This window comes from Dryobates pubescens, chromosome 29 (assembly GCF_014839835.1).
Source record: "Dryobates pubescens isolate bDryPub1 chromosome 29, bDryPub1.pri, whole genome shotgun sequence".
Classification (NCBI taxonomy): Eukaryota; Metazoa; Chordata; class Aves; order Piciformes; family Picidae; genus Dryobates; species Dryobates pubescens.
In genome coordinates this window covers 147,343-169,417 of record NC_071640.1, presented here as the reverse complement: position 1 = coordinate 169,417, position 22,075 = coordinate 147,343, and the positions used below count along the sequence as shown (strand labels likewise).

Sequence of the window (22,075 nt, the reverse complement as noted above, 5' to 3'; positions counted from 1 at the left end):
CAAATCAGAGATGCAGAGGTGGTTGAGTTGCTCCAGTTCAAAGTTACTGTGTGTCAGCTGGACAGTACTTCTGCTCCTGCACGCCAAGTGGAAACTCCTAAAGGGAACAGGGTAAAAAATTAATCTGAACCTGGGGTCTGGATCTGAATTATGAGCCAAGAGAAATGTCTCAAGGTTGTCCGCAGTCTGTCTGCATTTAAACATTCACGAAACCTAAGGAAAACAGGGCACTGAGGCCAGGGCAGGTGTTTTGAATAGCAAGCAATTCTTCACTTTTTCTCCTGGCCAAATTTCAAGATGAATTCTGCAGAAGAAATAGAGCTGGTCAATGCCCAACTAAGTTTATTCAGAAAGCAAATCTGTAAGAGGATTAAGTCACCTCTGCAGCCCTTTTTCACAGCTCTTGTCTCCTTCACAGTGCTGGAGTATTACACTCAATAAATATTTATTCCATTTATAATAATGCTCTAAGTCACAGCCCTGTCCCCATTGGTTATGAGACAGATTTATGAACAGCCTGAGAGACGCTCAGCCTCTCTTGAGGGCAGTACAGCATCTTACAGAGGCACACTGCCTGCAGCAGCCCAGAGCCTCTCACCTGTGTTCCATCAGCAACAGCCAACACTGTTTAGCACCAGAGTTTATAAACCAGCTTCCATTGCCCCAGGTGGGCTCACAGGAATTGTTCTGCACAGGCTTTTTCTGCTGTATGGGGAAACCTCCAGATGAACCATTGGAAAACCCCAAACAGAACAACTCACAATCTGCTTCTGGCTGAAAAGAAAGCTCTCTACTGTGCTGCTGTAAGCCTGACCAACCTGGACACGGAAGAAACGGAGTCTCGCTGTTTCTTGCTGACAAACACAGAAATTGGTGTCTTCCTGTGCCTGCAGCTCTGTTATCTGGACAGGGTGGCACAGCAGGGGCTGTGCTTCTCCAGGCACAGGTTCCTGTCTTTGGGGCACACAGCTGTGCCAGGGCCCTTAGGCCTCCATTGCTGAAACCAGCAGGCCTAGGAACAAGCAATTCTTGCCTGAGAAGCAGGTTTTTCTGGCAGATTCTCCATATGCAATCACTTCAGCACCTGCTCACCCATGGGATTTGCTTTGTTGGTGCTTCAGGGGACCTACTCCTACCACCATAGTTTGTTTTCTTCTTAGAATTAGGCAATGCCTCTACTGCTGCTGTGTCCCAGGAATGTAAACAGGGGCACAGGACCTTGGCCACCCATCTAATGCACTCCTCACCAAAATGGGAGAAGAGGAGCAGTAAGTGATGGAGCGCTAGAACCCCTGAAGTCCAGAAATTCCAAACAAAACATGTTTATTAAGTGGTTTCCTTTTACTTATTATTCCCATTTTTTAAATAAATAAAACCTTCAGACACATACAGGTGAAACACATCATCCTTCAAAGTGCAGTTACATTTCCATCCCACTCCCAAGAATCACATAAAGCTTTGTCAAGTAACCAAAAAAGACTCAAAAGGCCACCCTGGGTCCCTTCCCCCTGCAATGACACTAAAGGGGCTGTAGTGCCGCCCAGCCGCCAGCAGCCCCTCTCTGGGGTGTCCAAGGCTGGTTTCAGATACAGGTGCAAGAGGCAGGCTGCAGAGGAACATGGGAAGTTTTACATAGCATGAACCACACCCAACCTGTCCAGAGTCCAAAAAGTTTCTTACCAGAGTAAGTTACTTTGGGATCCCTAGAAGGAACTAGGCTGTTTGATGGATCAGAACAATTGCTCAGGCACTGCAGTGAAGCTAGCTGCTGGCACCAGAGTCTGGGATAAGGAATTAAGTTGTTGTGCCCAAAGTCATGGAATCCCCTTCCTCTGGCCTGCCCCCAGACCAGGTGAAGTGCCAGCACCCACTGCCTCCCAGGGATTAGTCTGAGTCTGCCTGTACTCCAAGCACACCAAGTAACAGAAGAAAGAGACAGGGAAGATGATGAGGTCTGACGTGCGAGTTCTGGCTGATGCAATCCCTCTGTCCTGATGACTTTAAGAACCTGTTTTGCCAGGGGCTCTGAGCAGAGGTATGGGCACGTACAAGTTAGTTCAGTCCTCTCAGGCTCACAGAAAATGGCTGTAAATGAGATTTAATGCCACTTAAACTACCATGATTTTAACCTCATCGTTCTCATCGGCACGGTAGAAGAAGGGAATGCAGGGGTTTTCCAGCAGGGAGCCCAGCCTCTCCTGAGGGTTCTGGATTTCTCTGAGAAGCTGCATTATTTGCTTTGCTGTGGGGTCCTCCTGGCCTGGCTGAGCAGCTTTACTGTCAACAGGGGAGACACTGGGCTGGTGAAGAACAGCAGCCTCTTGCTCTGCTTCATCTGACAAACTCACTTCCCGTAGCCCTGGAAGGAAGAAGGCAGGCAGTAGGTGACTGCTGGCCATGCCCAGCACTGAGTCCACGGGTGCCCGAGTGCAGGGCCTAGCTGTGCCCTACCTTGGCTGTGGGTGGCACTCAGCTCCCTGTGCCGCTCCGCAGGCAGTGCACCCTCGCTCAGGCTCGCTGGTGGCTCTGGGCCTCCAGCAGCTGCCAGGTACTTGCTGTACCACTCGTTCCTCTCCCTGACCAGGCGCATCACCAGTTCCTGCAGCTCCAGCAGCTTCATCTGCACCGGAGCAAAGGGAAGCCATGAACCACGCTGCAGGCCGCAGCCCTGCCTCCCTCGTGCGATTAGCAACCACAGACCTAACACCAGCTGCAGAACAGGCCAAGGCTTGGACTGTCCAAGTGCTCCCCAAGCCTGCCCTGCCTGGGGCAGTGCTACTAGAAAGAGTCCTTGCCTTCATCTCTTCCTTATCCTGAGCCAGTCTGCTGATGTACTCCTCTTTCTCCTGGTGCCGCTGCTTGAGGATGGCCCTCTGGCTCTGGTACAGGGCAATGTACTCCCCTGCAATGGAAGAGCAGCATCAGCAAGAGCTGGGTACAAGGCTTATGGTGAGCACAACACAACGTGGCACAAGGAGGCAGCAAATCCAGCCCTGGACTGGAGCTCTAGCCTGGTTAGGCAGCAGCAGGAGACACAAACAGCTTAGTGGCTGGAGGGCTCCAGCTCCCAAAGCTGTTGGAGGACCTGTTCTGCCAAGAAGGCAGCACTGAGCAAGCTGCGGCTGAGGCAGGTGGTGCCACACGTACCAATGGTGTCTGTCTCCCCGGACAGCTGGATGCAGCGGTGCTCCAGCTCCTCCAGACGCTCCCTCAGATCCACCTTCTCTCGCATCAGCTCCATGAAGCGTGACTGAACAAGGAAACTGCCATCAGTTATTGGCACTGCTCACCTACAGAGGATTCCTGTCTGAAATACAGCACCCTCCATCCACACAGGTCTGAGCCTAAGGAACAGGCTGCCTTCACAACAAAGGAACAGAGAGGAGAGAGCTAGCTAAGGCGTGAAAAAGCATCTCTGCACTTTGGAAGCAGAGGGATTGATGAAAGAAAGGGCCCTTTAACCTGCTCACTGCTGGGACAGCACAGCTGTGGGCATACTTGGTTCCAAGACTGCAGACCAGCTGCTTCATTTCAGCAGACTGAGGACAGTTTTTCAGATGTTTCTTTAGAGAAGTGACCACAGCTGAGTGTTAGGCCCTTATGCTCACAGTCTTTGGGGTCTGGGGCTGAGAGGGGAGTTAGTGCTGCAAGCTTGCCTGTGCTGAGGCAGAGCTGAAAGCAGATGAGAACCTTTGCTTACCTGTAATTTCTCCATGGCAGTTTTTAAAGCTTCGTGAACCTCCACTGGAACAGTATCCACAGTAGGACCTGGAAGGACATGTGATGTTCAGCTCCTCCTTGGAAAGGACACATTCACAAACCCTGTAGATCTGTTTCACAGGGGCCAGCACAGCTGGCTGAGGTGTGCCTCCATATTCACACTGTCCCCAAACAGCACCAGATTCTTACCTCCACCCAGCATGAGGTTATGTTGCTGCTCCTGCCTAAGAGCTGCTATTTGCTGCAGCAGGCTTCTGCACTGCTGTTTCTGACTAGCCAGCTGCTGCCTCAGGTCTTCTCGCTCCTTCTCCACTTGGGACACAGCAGATGTCAAGAAAGTGACCTAAGAAGAATTTCAGGTTATGCACATCAGTGCTATCAGTGCTTCTCCTCTGGGAAGCATGCTCAGTCGTGCAGCCCAAGACGAGCAGGAACAATTTCACCCCATTCCATTCGTGGATATGAATGCAAAGTAAGCAATTGCCCTGGAACCAAACCAGAAGGCAACTGCCCATTCCCAAGCAGCACAAATATGAGGTTACAATACCAGCTCCCAGGGTACCTGTTTGGTCACAGTGTTTTCCAACTATGACTATTTTCCAACTGTTCAGCACCATTTCCAAATTGCCTTCCAAGCTACAGAGAATATCATCATGAGTGAGCCACTCTGCCAGTTGTCTTCATAATTAAAGCCACTGCCACACTTCCAGCCTATCTTGCAAAGGTGACACAGAAGTCTCGTTTCCTTGCATAGTGCAACACAAGGAACTGCTAACACCTCCCTGCCTGCTGCTCTGCAGTTGATGGGGATCACAGATGATAAAGAGCCTACTCCATGCACTCAGTGGAAACTCCCTGCAATTTCACCTGCCTACTTTCCTAGACATTTGTTTAGAACGAAACCCAAAGGCTTTTCTACCCATTAACACTCACCACTTCTTCATGGCTTTCAAACCTCTCTGGTATCACATAGGAAGATTTTTGGATTTCTTCGGTCATTGCTTCACTCTCGACTCCATCTCCTGCAAGAGGAGGAAGGTGAACAGGGAGGTTGTACCCCAAGGCCAGCTCTACCTTTCCCTGGAGACCAAGTGCAGCTGCTCACCCTCTAGTCGACGCACAATCCTGCCATCCAGGTCTGCTGCTAACTGACTGATCTGGGCCTGCAGCTCTTTGTTTTCCTTAGCTACAGCTTCCAGACTTTCCTGCAAAACAGAAGCAGAAGATCACAGATCCTGTACAAGCCAGACTGCAAACAGCCACTATGTCTTCAGGCACACACACACCAAAGTGCTTCTGCTCCAGACAAGTACATTCCCCTGCACTGCACAGGATGTAACAGAACAGCCTGGGTTGGAAGGGACTGCAAAGTATCACCTGGTCCAAATTTCCACTTAATTAATCATACAGTTAATGTAGTTAAGTGCTTTTCCTCCTGTCTTTCCACTTCCCCATTTTTACCATTACCTTGGTCTGCTGCAGCTCTTTCAGGTGCATTTCCACTGTCACCTTCCCCTGAACCTCCTCATGCTGTAGCCGATCCATGAGCTGTGTCTGGAGCAGGTACTGTTTGTGCAGCTCCTCCTTCTCAGCAGACAGCTGCTGGTAGGCCATGGTGTACTGCTGGAGGTGGCTGTAGTACTGGTCCCGCTGCTCCTGCAGACCCCGAGCCTCCTGTGCTTTCAGTTCCAGCTAAAAGCACAAGATCCAGCTGTGACATCAAACCATTTCTGCCAGGAAAGCTGAGCTGTGTGACATGATCCAAACTGTCAACATTTCCCCACAGCCACCAACACGGCATGGAGCCACCATCTGCCCCCACATCAGGCAGCAGACAATGGAGGAAGGCTCCCAGTTTGATGCTTACAACACCAATTTTCATCCTTCCATCAAAGGCTGGTAAGGTGCTAGCAGTTTGCACTAACTACCACATAGCTGCCCTGCCACCCCACTGTTCCTTACCGCCTCCTTGAGCTCCCCCAGCTTCTCCTGCAGCTGCCCAAGCTTCTTGGCCAGCTCCTTCTTTACATGTTGCTCTGACTGCAGGGCACTTGTAACCTCCATGTTTTCATTTGTCTGCAAGACAGACACCACTGCATAAGGAAACTGCCCCAGCCATCATCAACTCCCTCTCTGTAAACCACACTCATTCCCAGTGCAACAGGCTGCCGTTCCTTGCTTTACTCTGAGCTGTGACTAAGGGCCAGACATTGACTGTTCAGGGCAGTAAATAACTTACAAAAAGGTTCAGATGATGGGAGAAGAGCAAGCAAAGAGCCAGAGGAATCAGTGATGGGACAGTGCCAAGAAGAGGCCTGGCACATCACACAGTCTGTCAGCTCCAAAGCAGATGGGTGGTATGAGTACCACAAACAGTGCTACAGAGATTCAAAAAACAGGAGTAGTTCAGAAAGGACTAAAGAAAGAAAATCAGTGGTCAGAGCATGTGTTGGCCTGACAGGTCCCACGGGGGAAGCTGTAACAGTGGAAGATGCAGCAAAAGCAGTAATTCATCTCCAAGATGGGCATGAATGACAGCAGCAGCAGAGTGCAGACTGCTAACTTCTTCTTCATGGGCAAATACAGGAAATAGAAAATTAGTATCTTCAAGGGCAGGGGGCAGAAGGAATACTCAGGGAAAGAAAACAGGCTGACTGCCAGGGGATGACAGGGTAAAGGAAATTGCTCTGGATAAGGATATTGGTTCATCTGCCAGAGCACCTGGAGTAAGGAATTACAGGGATCCTCCCAGCACAGCAATAGACATCACAGAAGATGGAGCATCCATAGCCTTGGAGGACAAGAGAGAGAAAACACTTCTGCCAGTTTTTCACATCTGTGCTACAAGAGGATTGCACTGGTAAGGAGAGCAGTGAGAAAGACGCACAAGAGACATACCAGTCTGACAAACCCATTCTGCAGCTCAGCCAGCTGCTCCTTCAGCTCCCGGTTTTGGCTCAGAGCCCTACTGATGGTGGCCTTGTCACTTTGCATGTCCTCCAGAATTTGCTGTCTGTCCACAGACTCCTCCCTGTAGTGCTGCACAGCCTTCTCCAGCTCCAGCAGCCGCTCCTCCTGCTCCTGGTTGAGATGGCTCAGCTGCTCGTTGTCCCGGACCTGGGCCTGGTACTGCTCATGCAATTCCTCCTTCTCTTGCTGCAGTCGCTGGATCTCCTCCTGCAGACCCAGCACAGGTGCTGTGGGCCCTGCTGCTGGGGAAGGCTCAATATCCATGGGCTTAACTGCTGAGGAAAGGGAATCAAAAACATCTCAGCCAAAGGGAAATAATGGTTAAATGATACACAAAGCACACCCCATCCTCTAGGGCTGCATGACCCACAAGATACCACCAGCTGCAGAATCCAGTCCTCTCTACAGGGTACTGAGAAACTAAAGGAGCAAAAAATACCCCAAAAGCAAGCACAGCCCCCTGCCTTGTGCTGCCAACTCTCTCACAGCCCTAGCAAGAGCATCCTGCCTTCCCAGACCCCTGGGCCAGAAGGCTGACAGTGCAGTCAGGCAGGCACCAAAGACACTCTGCTGGCCAATTAGTTGAAGTAGTTCACTTGCTGTTTGCTAGGATGAGAGGTGTCTTGAGGGTCACCAGGTTTTCAGCTCTCTTCACAGCTTCAGAGCATCACACCTGCTTGCACCCTGGCAGCAGAAGTTCCTGTAAAGCAAGGGCAGTTACCTAGCTGGTACTCTGCCATGTGGAGCCCTACCTGATTTGCTCAGCAGCTCTGTAACATTGGCTTCCAGCTCCCGAATTTGGGCCACGTGCTTCTCCTTCTCCTCTGACATTGTGTGGACCTGCAAGCCACACAAGTGAAGGTTAAAACAGCCTTCCTGGTGCATTTGCTCCTGCCTGTGTTTGTCAATGGCAGCTGTGATAACCCCACTGATGTTACCTGCTCAGAGAGTTGCTGTACCCGCTGCTGCCAAATGCTCCCCTCCTCCTTCAGTTTCTCTACATACTGATCTCTTTCTGCCTGGAGCTTGTGAAGGGACTCAGAGAGCTGCTCAAAATAAAACAAAAATAGGACTGGCTAAATAAATTTGGTAGTGACTGCTTATGGGATAAAGTTCAAAGAAAACAGTGTTCAAAGCAAAGCTCAGGCTGCATTCTTCTCCAACACATGTTTCTTTACAGATGTGAAGATTTGGATCATATTTCATACCACCTCTTACCTGAGCAACCTGGGTTTCCAGACTTGCCTTCTCCTCCAATGCCATCTGTAACTGCTGGTTTGCATCCAGACTCCCTGTCTGATCTGAGAACTACCAACAAAAGTCAAGAGGTTACAGCAAAATGTTAATACTCCATTTTCGTGTAGCTTTTCCCCTGATAGTAACCTGTCACGTGATCCATGTTGTAGCCTTTTATAGCTCTTTAAAGTCCTGCAACTCAGTGGAGTTCAATGAAAAAAAGAAAATTCAAATCAAGATGCGTGGGGTTTAGCCATGTAAAACAGGCTGAGCTGGCCAGCTCCTCCCTACCAATTTCATATTCACTATTTTTTTTTAATTAAGGAAATAGACTTTAATCAAACCATTTGGCTCAAAAACCATTTGTGCATTTACAGTCAGATCAGATGGGAAAGAACCTTGCGACCTTAGAAGCAGGGAACACGTCAGGAATTTAAAGCTAATGTCTGGAACATGTCAGTGGACCTGGTAGCAAGGCCAGTTCAGTTCAGACATGGTACTGTTCCCAGAAGAGGAGCTTATGGGAAAGCTACTGGCAAGGTTCTACTTTATTTCAGGGGTAACTTAAGCCATTGTAAGAAAAAACAAACAAACAGAAGAACCCCACCAACCACGAGATGTTTCTTCTCCCAGAGTCTCACCTGAACCCCAAGGTTGCTCTCTGAACTGCTAACCACTCGCCTCACACATTCCCTAACTGGCTGCTTCTCTTAACTTTCCCCAGCTGGCCTTCACCTTACCACTGTCCAGTTCACCCCCTCCTGCTAGGGTGGGTACAAACACCATTTCTACTCAGCTGGCTTCTCCTTGAGACAGCACAACGGAGTAATCAAAATGCTGAACAGAGGCAAGCAGGAAAAGTCACTTTACTTTCACAGTTGTTATGTCCAGTCACCCTCTCATGCTGTTAACACTCTTTTAGGAGACCAGTGTCACAGTCTTTCCATGTACTGCTCCAGCTCCTTAGAATATAGGCTTCCTGTTCCTCAAAGGTCTCACTGAAAGCCTTTTAGTAAGAGGATGTCTTGAGATTTGGTGCCTTGGCCCCTGTCAGAAGCAGAGCCTTGCAATGCTCAGTGCAGTCTGCTCTCACAACCTACAAGCTTTATGGTTACCTGCTGAATCATCAGGTCAGCCATTTCCAGTTTCTTATGCAAATCTTCCATATCCAACTTCATGGCTGAGTTCTGGGAAACCAGGGAGTGAACTTTTTCCGACAGCTCTGAATTCTGCTGCTTGATTTCCTCACTGCTTTTGCTGAAATAAACAAGCAAAGCGGCATCACTGCAGCTGCTGATGCCCGTGTCAGAAATTTACAACCCAGTTCTTCACAGCAGTCAGAAGCTCAGAAGCAGCACCTCTGGTGACTCTTTTATTATTATTTATTTAAATATCCAACCTCTCAAGTCACCATCTGTGGTCCCTGCCCTTTGCTATGTTCTGTGGCTCTATGGAGAAGCATAGCACTACTCTGCAGAACAAGCAGAAGGGACTGCTTAGGCAGGGGGTTAGACCAGATGATCTCTCAAGGTCCCTTCCAGTTGCTAACATGCTGTGATTCTGTGACTTACCTTCGCTTGTACAGTTCCAGTTTCAGGTTGTCTCGCTCTTTCGTTAGCTCTTTATTATGCTGGAGAAAAAGGAAATTGTTGATTCATCTACAGACCTCAGCCAAACAAGTAAGAGGTTGAAAAAAAATACTTCATTTCACCTTCATCAGATCAGTTAAGTAGGAAAGATGGTAACTTCGGCAAAATCCTCAGGACAGGTTTGCCCAGAACCTCCTGCATTTGCCAGGAGTCAGTCTATTCTGTCTTGTCAAATGTGATGCTACTAACGAACACGAGGTTACTTTCGGATTCATGTCAGTACTCCAGTGCCTGTCTGATGCAGACCCTCCTGGGACAAGGTCTAAGCAAGGCTTCTGCTGAGTGGAGCTGGCAAGACTAATGAGGTAAGGTGCCAGATGTGAAGACAGCCACTGGGCTGTATGCTTAGTGGTCACAGCAAGTTGAACGAAGTTCTCCTTGATCTTGGCAAATACTCAGCTTTACCAGGTTAATTAACAACTAACAAGGTGTGGTTAATTAATGCCTCTCCTCTAAGCGAGGACTACACTTTGCAGCTGTGTAGTGACAAATAAACCACCAAAGGCAGAGTGCTGCTTAAGCACAAGGAGAGGTGACTCTTACCTTCTCTGACTGTTTTTGCTGCATAGAGATGGAGGACAAAGTGCGCTCGAGCTCCGATACCCTCTGGCGAGAGGAATGTAAACGAGCAGCAAGGTTTTCAGCTTCTCCTAAACAAGTCAGAGCAGAGTTTGTTGAGGCTGGACCATAAAGAGTTTTTTGGAACTGGATGAACAGCACTTTCTACGTTGTCAGCAAGCTTTTAAGGCCTTGTAAATCCGGAGAGCTGGTTCCACTCCTGGCTCTGCAGGTGATTCACTAGCAGCTCTGAGCAGTGAAGCTCGATTTACCTTCCTCACTTTTAGAGGGAGATGATAAAACTTCCATTTTGTGACAACAGATAATATGTTGTTTGTGGTTTTTTTCCTAATGGAATACACTGCTCAAATTTAGTTCAAAATGAAAGGCTTGTGTAAAATTTACATTAATGTGACAGCCGTACCGATGGGAGGGAAGAGAACAGGGATCAAAGGTTTAAAAGAAGGAAGTCAGAAAGGAGCAGTCTGGGGTAGTCATGAGGCCCAAACAGTGCTGACAAGGCTTCAGGGAGGCACAAGAGAACCTCAACTGCCATGGGGTTAACATGCTCCCATGTGGGGGCAGCTCTGATGACAGAAGCAGTGAGGGTGCCAAGCATGGCTTGTGAGGAAGTCTGCAAGTGCTGCAAGCTGGCCGCCAGCAGCTATCATGCCTGTGACTTGAAGCCCCCATTTATTTAACCAGCAGCTTGTGCTGGAGTGCTCACAATTACCTGACTTCTGCCGTACAGCCTGCTGAGTATGTCCAAGGGCTGTCTGCAACTCAGACTTCTCAGAAACCAGAATTCCAATAGTCTGAATGTGAACCTTTGGGAAAGGAGAATCAGCTCAGTACAAAATGTCTTTGCTTGGAACTGCAACAACACTGCTGCCACAAAAGGACAGCTCAGTAAAGAGCTCCTGCAGTTAAGCACAGGCTGACTGACTCCCAGTTTTCCTGAAGGAATGCACTAGTAGCTTCTGGATAAAAACTATGAGTGGTCAGTAATCCAGAGAACAGCAGGAGCCAGGAGGTACTGCTGTAATGGAGGCTCTGCCTTACCTGCAGCTGCTCCCTCAGTGCTGCTTGCTCTTTAGAGAATTTCTGTTCAAACTCCTTCTTTTCCTGTATGAAGAAATTATGCCTGTTCAGCACAAAAATGCAAATGGCTAACTCTTGTTCTTTTAGAAGTCCTTGGTAGTACTTCCAGCATCTAAATGACATCACTGCTTTTAAAGACATACTTCTGTCTTCCATTATTTGGTCTACTTCGTTATTTATTCACCCTAGAATGGCAACAGCAGCATGGCACAATCACTGCTACCATGGATATGGTGGTGTTTGGAATGCAAGCTACTGACAAGGACTTAAACTGTAATGTGCCCCCACTCACTCCTCCAATACCAAAGCATTTAAGCTTTGGTCAAGAATGCTATCTGCCAACCTAACTCATGAAGTCAAAATATTCCACCTTATGCTACAGCTGAACCCAAATCTGCCATCAGACACAAACCCCATGCCTATGCCATAGCCCCTATGCGTTCTGCTCCTCAGAGGAACAGTTACCCATTGCCCAGCGAAAAATGGGCACACTTTACCTTCTCCAGCTGATTCATGGCTTCTTGGTTCTGCTGCTTCTACAGAAGAAAATTAATGTGCCAGTATTAAGAGAAAATACTCTCACACTGCTGAAACATTCCATTTTAATGAAGTATGCCAAATTAATGCACATGGAATTCCCCTTACCCTTCCTGTAAAACACTAGGAGCAGCCTTAGCTATTAAAAATAACAGATTGAGGCTTTCTTCTCAGATGTATTTTATATGTCAGATATGTTTTTCATTGTTTAATAGCTTATCACAGTTCTTCCCAAACACCACCACTGAAAGCCCTCTATATCCGTATCTGAGCACCCACCAACTTCAGTTAAACTTCATCCCATGGCTATGAAATTAATTGCAGTAATCCTGGTGTATTAGGATAGCCATCAAAATTGGTGGGTTGTTTTGTTTAAAAAAAAAAAAAAGACAACAAAACTAAGCCCAAAACCCACCAAAAAAAAACCCCAAACCAAACAAACCCCCAGTCTTTTCATTTAACTGAGACCTTGGACCCTGATCCCACTTAACAACTGGCCTTTAAGTCATGCAGAGCCACACTTCAGTTGGCAAGCTTCTGCAAAAGATGCTGTGAGAGAGAGCTGGAGTCAAAGGCAAAGAGAAAGGGGAATTCTGTCCCAGTCAATTTTAAACTTATGCATGAAGTGCCCCTTCCACCTTCTTGAGATATTCTGTGACTCTAAGCATCTAGAGATCTGATTACTGTGCATAGCTCCTTTACAGATGAGGTGAAGGAGACAGAAGTGGCAGCTGCCTACCCAGGCTGCAACACAAACTGTGCTGCCGAGTGTGCGCTTGCAGCTCTTGTACCCCGGCAGCTTTCTCACAGGTGCCTCATTAGTACCTTTCCCCTTCCTAAAGGGTAGACACTGGCCAAGCTACCACTGCTTCAATGCATCCTGAAACATGGCTACAGACTGAAGGGTAATGAGTGAGAGGTTTTGATTCTAGCAATGCCAGTGCACAACATAACCAGGAAAAGCAAAGGCCCTACAAAGCTCCAGGCAAACAGAAAAGCAGGCAAACAAGCAGAATCTTGGGTGGCCAGCGCACTACACCAGGTGCCTCTGAAGCCCAGCTAGAAAACAAAAAAAGCGAATGGAACAAAACCAGCCCAAACCCAAAAATAAAACAGGATGGGTCACAGGATACACTGGGAAATGCTGGATTTGGGGAAAAGTATAGTTTGAGAGGAACAAAATGGGGGAAGGTGATCACACAAGAAAGGCTCTTATCAGACTGAAACAAGTCCACTTTAGCTGCATTTCTTGCAGTGTTTAAAGTTGAAGGCTGAAAAACAGCATAGGGAATCCATGCAGGCCACAGGACAAAGCAGTTCATTCATTGTGTCTAGAGAAGCTGAGGATATAATCAGAAACTAGCCCCAGGCTCATTCTTAGACCTGTTGCTCCCACTCTGCTGATAGATTTGGAACACCATCACCACCTGCACAAACAGGTTTTACACTGTTGCCAGCACCAGAATTCTGTATTTCAGGGATTCAGACCAGGGCCAGAAATGGTCATTTTATCAGGATGCTTATCATCCAGGGAAAGAATGAGGAGCTCAACAGAACACACTTAAATAGGAACAACAGAACTGTTTCGTGTTCCTCAGACGAGCCAATATATTTGCAAGTGGCCTCAGATCCCCTTAACAGGGTTTTCCAGACAGCACATTTTGCTTCTTTCAAAGTGCTTGGTAAGCAGCCTTCTTTGTGGCACTGTGAGAGAACCTAAAACCCTGCAGACACCCAGAGAGCATGGAGGAGCAGCAAAGGCAACGTCAGACTGGTTGGCTGGATTGTTTCTTACCAATTCCTCTATCTTTGTAACGAGCTGTTTGTTAGTTAGATTGCTGGAATCCAGGGCTACTGCCAGCTCCTGGTAACGTGTCTGATGGGCACATGCAAACAGGAGAAAAAGGAAAGAGCAGAAGAGGAGGAGGGGAGGAAAAAAAGCAATAATTAAAAAGGACAGACAAATAAATAATTCTCACAGGTTGATATAATCAAATTCTCCAAATAAAATTAAATCTCTGGTTTCAACAAAAGCATCTGGGACATCAATATATTTTATCCATTCCTGTCAGGGCTTCATTTCACAGCAGTTAAAGAAGAAGAACTGCAGTTGTATTGAAGCCAGATTATCCTGATCCCCATCTGGACACCTCCAATGGATCTGAGCTGTGCATTCAATTAGGTCTCTTTGGCACTGCTGTAAGCAAAGTCCCAGTAAGTAATCAACAGCAACAAAGAAGAAAGAGGGAAATAAAAGACTGAGAACAACTTACTTCCATTTCCTTAATATTGGTGGAAGAAACAGCAGTCTCCCCATTCACATATGATGTAGACTAGAAGTAAACCAGTCAAATAAGTCAGTTTTATTCCTCAAGGCAACAAATCACTGATAATGGAGAACTGTCACTTAGAGCACCTTTCACTGCAAAGTGCCACAGACAGGCACAGAAAAGAGACTTTTCTGAATAAAGGCAAAGGCAGACTCCCCCTGTGAGAAGCTGATGTGCATTATGCAGATTCTTGTGCACTACATCCAAGGAATACAGGCTGTTCATTCATCCCACTCTGCTTTTCTTCCTACTTTACATTCCTAAACCGGGACCTTTTGCCTCTCGACACTCAAACATATTATTGTTTGCAGGATGACTGCAGACATCTCTGAGATTGAAGAGTGTTTTCTTGAGCTGACTGCTTAAAGCTCCATTATCAAACATCAAGAGAATTAACAGGACCAGTGGATCAAAACCAAGGTCATACCTGAGAAACCAGACCATTGAGTTGTTCAGACAACTGGCGGAGACTTTCTGTGGACGAGAGAGACCTGGGAACACAGAAAGCCCTTGAGATGAAAAGTTCTCCCAGAGAACTGCCCGAATCAGGGCAGGGGGAGGAATCAAACCTCCACTTTTTGGGATCCTATTGTTTGATTATCACAGACACTCACTTGTCCTCATCCGAAGCATTTTTATGATCCTCAGCTACATGAATCTGTGGATTGAAACACAAAAACTTACATGCCTGTACAAGAAGATGGGAGTCACATCTGTGAATGTGTCACTAAGGCTTGATTACACCCAGGCTCAGGTTCCATAGTACCTGTAATTACTGCTTCCCAAAGAAAGATGGGGGAAAAAGCAAACAAAAAACTTAAACCCACTACCTTAGTCCTGGCTTACACAACTTCTGGGCTGTATGAGCCCAGGTTTCTTGGAATGGAGAAACTTTGGTGGCACAGGCTTTATGTTTGCTCTTACTATTTATCAGGACAATCAACACTTTGCTTTGCTGGATAAAGCTTCAACTGAGTCTTTAGCTAGTGAAAGGAAACAGAGTGAACTGAGTGGAGACCTTTTTCCCCTTATTAATGGTACTTTCTGCTAATGGAATGGTAGAGAAGGTAAGGAAAACAGCTTTGAAGGATGCAGGGCCACATGTACAACTGCAGCCTCTCTGCTTCCACAGCCTGACTAGACGAAGAGTTGAGAGTGCAATTATTTTTAACAGATGAAAACCTGAACCAGTCATTTCAATGAAGATTATCTTTCTCAAGAACTCACTGGCCAATGTTCAGTGGTTCAATGGCAATATTCATGATAATTTACAAACCTGTGTCAGCTGCATGCTTTCAGGAGCAGGCAGAACAGAACCACAACTAGGTAGGCTGTTGCTGTTAGACAGCACAGGGACATCGGTAGCAAGCGGTTCGGCATTACGAGCGGCAACATCAGTGTCAAAGTACGCCTGTCACAAAACACACCACAGGATTACAGTCCTCATGCAAAATTAATGACAACACAGCACCTTGTGATCTGCCTGTGAAAACCAAACAGATGTGAACAATCATTTAGAAACATGTGGAAAAGGATCTGTGTTCTCCCCAGAGCAAACAGGTGACAGCATCAACCCACACTGTCCCAGACCTGTGCTCTCACAGAGCCAACCTGAAGAACTTGTGTTCCACAATTAAAGCTTTAGCATGGGCCAGGAACATCACCCAGCTCTAAGTTCACACACTAGACTGACTGCAAAGGACTTGCCAAAAAGCAAGCAAAGGCAAAGCCAGATGGCAGTCACACTCTGCTTTGCAAAGCACTACCTTCAAGATGGGCCTGGGGAAAACACAGATCAATGCATGCAAGTGAAGATGGAAAAGAACAAGTTGGTGACTATGTGAAAACTGGGTTAGTCAAACTCAAATGCTCCATCTAAGATTCTGAAATTTGTGGCATGTCATGAACCACAAGTTTAGAAACAGGACATTTATGAGCAGTCCAAGCTCAGCACGGCAAGGAGCGGGTGCCTGTGGCCCCACTGGAGCCATGAATACCATGAGTGGAAGAATCTAAATGGAAAAGAGAAGGAACAAAAAAACTATTTCTGGACAGCAATGCAAGTTCTCATCCAGCCTTTGTGGGAGGATGAAGAGCGCTTAGCCACAGTGAACTGGACAACTTTATCTCTCTTTACAGCATCAGAGGGACACAGAGGCCCAGACCAGTGTTCCAGTGGTTTATGGCAGTGTGTTTCATCACCCAGCTCCAGGCAGGCATCATTTAACAACACTACAACACAAATGAGATCATCTCTCAACACTCCAGCTTACATTGCAGCTCTCTGCTATTCCACATGAAAGAGCTCCCTCTTACTTCAGTCATAGCCTTCTTGGCACTCCACAGGAATAGAGGATCTCTCTCCTGGCATTCCCAGTTTACCTGCTCAACACTGCACTCATGAATTGAGCCGCAAGGTGAATACAGTAGCAGTGAAGGCCAGGTTCAAACATTCATCAATATAGGACATCAAATGGACAGGAGGAATACCTGTCCCCGTGCATCTCAGAAAGGGACCTGGGGGTACTGGTTGACAGCAGGCTGAACATGAGCCAGCAGTGTGCACAGGTGGCCAAGAAGGCCAATGGCATCCTGGCCTGCATCAGGAACAGTGTGGCCAGCAGGAGAAGGGAGGTCATTGTGCCCTCTGCTCAGCACTGGTTAGGCCACACCTTGAGTCCTGTGTCCAGTTCTGGGCCCCTCAGTTTAGGAAAGATGTTGAGATGCTGGAAGGTGTCCAGAGAAGGGCAACAAAGCTGGGGAGGGGTCTGGAGCACAACCCTGTGAGAAGAGGCTGAGGGAGCTGGGGTTGCTTAGCCTGAGAGAAGAGGAGGCTCAGGGGAGACCTTCTTGGTCTCTACAACTCCCTGAATGGAGGCTGTAGCCACGTGGGGGCTGGTCTCTTCTCCTAGGCAAGCAACACCAGAACAAGAGGACAGAGTCTCAAGTTGTGCCAGGGGAAGTTCAGGCTGGATGTTAGGAATAAGTTCTTCACAGAAAGAGAGACTGGCCATTGGAATGGGCTGCCCAGGGAGGTGGTGGAGTCCCCATCACTGGAGGTGTTTAAGAAGAGCCTGGACGAAGCACTTGGTGCCATGGTTGAGTTGATTAGATGGTGTTGGGTGATAGGTTGGACTCGATGATCTCTAAGGTGTTTTCCAATCTGCTTAATTCTATTCTATTCTGATCAGGACCTTCTTTTTGCTTAATGCTTCAAGATGCAAAACCCAGTAATGTGCCTTAACCAGAAAAACTCCCTCCTTCTTCCTCCACAACAAGTGATTTTGGAATAAATTTACAATAAAACCTCCAACAACAAACAAAACCCCAGCCTATTTTAAAAGCTGACTTTGTTGGAAACAGAAAAGAATTAGGAGCAAGACACTCATGTGGAAATTACATGTAGTGAGGTTTGAATACTGTAGAATAAAAAGTTCATCATCCTGCTCAGCTTAACATATAGCAGAATCCATTTGCTTTCACACAAAGACTCTTATTTTGCTGGGTTTTCTGTGTTCCACAGCCAAGCAAGCTGAAGTGGGTGAGATGGGAGGGGTCTGCCTCACATTAAGATACCAGCAGCAGCATTAGCTCCGATGCCAACAATCAGCTTTTCTGCCCTGTTAGCATCAAGAGAGTTTCTGAACAGTGTTTTCCTGACAGGACTTTTACAAGATGGCAACTGGAAAGAGAAATCTTTCTTTCATTACACATTGCAATTTAAGTTTTCAAATTATCCCTAACCCCTCAGACACTGATCCACAGTAACAGCCAATCAGATCAAAAGGTATCTCTCCATACTAAGAAAACAAGAAAATAAATCACTGAGAAAAAAGCATGAACAGAAGCAGGACTGAAATTGTAGACACAGACAAGACCAAATGCCATCTTGGCAGTGCCACTGGACCCCCCATCTTCATCTCAGCCTCCAATATGAACCAAGCCTTCTTCTCCAAGGTCTACCTCACATTTTGCTTACAAGTATTAACTGAAAATAATCTCCGTGGCAAGAGTGAAACTTGACTCAGAACACATCCTTTCTGATGCTGGACAGGCACATCCCGCACTCTCAAAAAGCTGGCACATCACTCAAGTTCTACGGATTCACAACCTACACACCCAAGGTCCAGCTGGAGTAACTTTCTTCTGTTCGCTCTGCGTGTGCTGGACAGAACAGCTGCTGGATTACGACACAAAAAGAAAAGGAAAGAAGGGATACACAAAGGCAATTTGGAACGAACTCTGTTGCACCTCGCAGGTGTCACTGCGTCTGTGTCTGGTACCCTGGTGATCACCACAGTCACACTGATTGCTGCAGACACACAGACGTGCAGCCAATGCATTAAGTTGCTTTAACTAAAGTGAAGCAGTGGTAAAGCCACCAAAATGATGCAAGTGAAAATGAAAAGCAGAGCTTTAGTACAAGAAAATAGGAAGGAAATTTTGGGCTACACAATTTTACTTCCCTGAGCTACCACCACAATTTTAACCTAACTTAAATAGATAACTGTCTGGAAAAGAGATTTTCTTTAAAGACTGTTTGTTTACATTTGGTCCTGAACACATTTTGATTGCTTATTGGCATACCTCAGAAGCATGAAGAGGCCAAAGCCTGTAAATGCTTGACTGGAAGTATCTTACTTCCTGCCTAAAGATACGTAAGCCCGTGGTACTGCCAGACTGTGCATCACCTCTGCAAGCTGCATCACCTAGCATGAAATGGGTCAGCTGGAATAACCAGACAGCTCACTAGGCTAGCTGCTTGCCCAGAGATGAATGGAAATGTGCCCTTCAGAAATGGGCCTCTAGGAAATACAGCAACAACACACAGACAGAACAGGCCAAGACAACACTGCCTCCTCCTAGGGCAGTTTTCCTCAGTGGCTCAGTTTGTCTATTGCCTCAGCCCAGATCTCCTCAAAGCTCTGTTGTCTCAAGGAAGAGTTTTTGACAAGGTTCACTTTTTCACACATTAAGTTTGACATAAACCAGAAGGAAACAAGCACTTATGAGCAACGGATATGCACGGTAACAAATAGCTCCATGTTAATAAAAAGGACAACAAAACTCAAGCAACTGACAGTGGGTGTGTCAGGACAAGGCTCCATCCAAAAAACGAGGTCAGTATAAACAGAAACCGAAGCATGCGGTAGGGAGAGTCACTGCGAGGAACACGAGCACTGCCTCACCTTCCTCTTGTCCAATGAGGGTATGGCTACCCCATTGGAGCGGTTAAGGTCTGACACCAGCACCTTCAGAATGTTCTGAATCTAAAGGAGGCGAAAGAAAAGGGGAAAGAGAAATGGCTCAGAAAAGGACAGAGAGAAAATATCAATCAAAGACAGCCAAAGAAACCAGCATCCTCCAGCTCAAGTGGAGCACACACCTGAAAAGAGCAGCTCTGGACACAGCCAGCATGGCAGGACAGCACCATATGATGAGACACCGCAGTGGGACACAGCAGCCTCCAGCAGGCACCTTCCAGCAGAGGCAGCTGCTCACTACTGGAGCACCAATGCTAGCAAGACAGGCGTCTACCCCATTCACTTACTAACCAGTGTAACAGTTGCCTGGCTCCAGTCATTTTGTTTGAGAAACCAAAGAACAAGGAGCTGGCAAGTGATCTGAGAGGAAGAAGGACACACTTACATTCTCTGGAGGCTGCTGATCGTTGGTGGGAGTCTCAGGTCTACTGCCTTCTTTAGTTTTGCGTTTTTTCTTTGTTCCTGCAGTTGCTCCAGGGTTATTCTTCTGCTGATATTCCTTCAGCTGTGAAAAAAAGAAGAATCTAAAGTCAAAACAGAGTATGCTTTCTGTGAGCATGTCAGAAAACCCCACAAAGATCCACTGGATAAAAAGACAGATCAAGAATAAGGACACAAGAAACACTCTTCAAAGGGATTAACAGCTAATGATGTTCTTGGAAAACAATCTGATACTCCACACTTCAACTAAAATATTAAAAGAAGCCTTTTGGTAACATGTTAATACTGATACTGTAATACCTGTGAGGTAAGAAGAGACACAATTTACAACTGATTTTTAGATCATATCCACTCTGCGCAGGGAAAGCCACTCTGGTAAGCTGTAACTTGGAAGCTGCCAGGTCTGCCAGCATTTTTGCGTGTGTTACCGAACCCCTAAGCCCAAAACCATGCAAGTCCCAGGCAGTTATGTAAACCACTCCCTTCCACTAGCCCCTGCCACTCATCTCAGACACAACACCCGAGCCCCTGGGAGCCCCTGACACCAGGCGGGCTTCGGAGACAAGGTGGGGAAACAAATAAAGAAGGATCCCATTATTTGGAGGATTTCAAAATGGAAGCCTGAACTGCTTCAGGACACTTTCCCATTCAAATGACTTTGACACACAGGCGCATCCCGCCGGGAAGAACGAGACCGAGCCGCTCCGGTGGAAAAAATAAGGGAGGGAAGGGGAATTTATAAAACAAAATGGGGGGCCGGCGGACGGACGCAAAGACGCCCAGGTGGTCCGCGCCGCGGCAGCCCGGGCCTGATCTGTGCCTCGCCGAAGGCCCGGCCGCACCCCGGGGTCTGCCGGCGGCCCGTGCCGTGGCGCACCCCGTCCCAGAGCGGGCGGAGCGGCGGCCGGTGGGCCTGGCCTGTGGCCCTCGGAGGGGGCTAAGGCAGAGGCCGGGCCCGGCCCGGCCCGGCTGTGCCGGAGGCTCCGATCAGCGCGAGGCCCGTGGGGCCCAGCCGCCCCCTCCCGATTTGTCCCTCGCCAGCCCCTCACCTTCTTCTTGGCCGCCGCCAGCCTGCTCTGCCTGCTGCCGTCCGCCATATCCGCCCCGCGCCCGGGCCACGTCAGCCGCGGCAGGGAGCGGCGGAGGCGGCCGCCAGGCTCCGCCCCGGCCCGGCCTGTGCTGCGCTGCCGCCGGGGCGCCGGCCCCGCTGCCGCTCCCCGCCCCGTGCGGCCGGCGTGACCCCGCTCCCGCCGTGTGACAGCAGCCCTGCGCCGCTCCGCGCTCCGGTATTGGCTCAGCCGTCCTGAGTAAACACTGCCTAGAAAGCAGCCCGCGGCGCTGGGCGGCCTTCCCTCATCCTTTGTAGGGCACGTCCCACCGATCCACATAGCTGTGTGTCTTTGCACGTCACTTTGATCTCCGAGCTCTGCCTTTGAAGTCACAGCGAGCACAGCCATTTGGGTTTTGCTGGTGTGTGACATCTTTCCCAAGTCCTTTGACCTTCCAGCTGCGGCAGCAGCAGAGTCTGGCTGTGTTGCCAGCCCAGGGAATCGGATATGGCTGCTGCCAGCGCCCGGCGCTGTAGAGGAACGAGTTTACTTTTGCCAGCCAGGCCAAGGGAGCTGCGGGAAGATTTCTTCTGCACCGGTCCAAGAAGCCATATCAGGTTTCCATGGCAAGGTTTTGGCAGTGAGGCTGGGGCCTTCAAAGCATATGGTCATAGACCCAGGAGCTGCACTGCCCTGCCAGCTAGCACTTCCTCCAGTCATGCAGGCTTGGTGGAGCAGCTTGGGGGCTGTGGATTTACCCTACAAAAATAATAAAAATTGTATGAATGACCCTGCAGGTCCCCAGAGCTCTCTCAGACCTTCTCCCAGCTGCTGCCCCAGGGCTGAGGTAGCTCTGAGGCCTTTTGTGATGGCATGGAGTGAAATCAACTTGGCTATGGTAAGTGGGATAATGATGATAAAATCATAGAATGTTTTGGGTTAGAAGGGACCTTTCAAGGTCATCCAGTCCAACCCCCCTGCAGCCAGCAGGGACATCTGCAACTTGAGCAGGCTGCTCAGAGCCCAAGCAATCTGACCTGAAACGGTTCCAGGGATGACACATCTATCACCTCTCTGGGCAACCTGGGCAGGGGTCTCCTATCTAGTCTAAATCTACCCAACTTTGCTTTAAAACTCTCAACTTTTTTTTTTTTTCCTGTCACAACAGACCCTGCTAAAAAGTCTGTCCCCAGCTTTAAGTACTGAAAGGCCACCAGAAG

The 22,075-nt window shown here is 48.1% G+C and overlaps 1 protein-coding gene across 2 annotated transcripts; it reads right to left on the bottom strand.

The window, feature by feature from the left end:
• Positions 1 to 503: 503 nt before the first annotated feature.
• On the bottom strand, positions 504 to 21,016 carry GOLGA2 (golgin A2). 2 transcript variants are annotated; one of them, XM_054174578.1, is made up of 28 exons: positions 20,856 to 21,016; positions 19,751 to 19,870; positions 19,291 to 19,371; positions 15,378 to 15,512; positions 14,716 to 14,759; positions 14,529 to 14,592; positions 14,045 to 14,104; positions 13,567 to 13,647; positions 11,732 to 11,770; positions 11,196 to 11,258; positions 10,867 to 10,960; positions 10,119 to 10,225; positions 9,498 to 9,556; positions 9,042 to 9,183; positions 7,909 to 7,998; positions 7,629 to 7,736; positions 7,443 to 7,530; positions 6,619 to 6,965; positions 5,683 to 5,796; positions 5,188 to 5,412; positions 4,826 to 4,925; positions 4,654 to 4,742; positions 3,910 to 4,063; positions 3,701 to 3,768; positions 3,148 to 3,250; positions 2,796 to 2,902; positions 2,452 to 2,620; positions 504 to 2,359 (listed from the first exon to the last, which is right to left on the bottom strand). In XM_054174578.1, exons 1-28 carry the CDS (start codon positions 20,901 to 20,903, stop codon positions 2,109 to 2,111), a joined length of 3,150 nt encoding a protein of 1,049 aa, XP_054030553.1. In that variant the 5' UTR covers positions 20,904 to 21,016; the 3' UTR covers positions 504 to 2,108. The 2 variants fall into 2 exon arrangements, with proteins under 2 accessions (XP_054030553.1, XP_054030552.1); XM_054174577.1 differs by lacking the exons at positions 504 to 2,359; positions 2,452 to 2,620; positions 2,796 to 2,902; positions 3,148 to 3,250; positions 3,701 to 3,768 and having other exon boundaries at positions 3,826 to 4,063; positions 6,619 to 6,962; positions 20,856 to 21,008.
• Between the last annotated feature and the right edge of the window lie 1,059 nt (positions 21,017 to 22,075).

Excerpts from the sequence above, each read along its gene's own strand:
- GOLGA2 (XM_054174578.1), bottom strand. The coding sequence starts at position 20,903 with ATGGCGGACGGCAGCAGGCAGAGCAGGCTGGCGGCGGCCAAGAAGAAG. Across the intron at positions 14,760-15,377 it reads AAAGCATGCAGCTGACACAG|ATTCATGTAGCTGAGGATCA; the intron begins GTTTGTAAATTA and ends TTCAATCCACAG. Across the intron at positions 3,251-3,700 it reads CTGCCATGGAGAAATTACAG|TCACGCTTCATGGAGCTGAT; the intron begins GTAAGCAAAGGT and ends TTCCTTGTTCAG.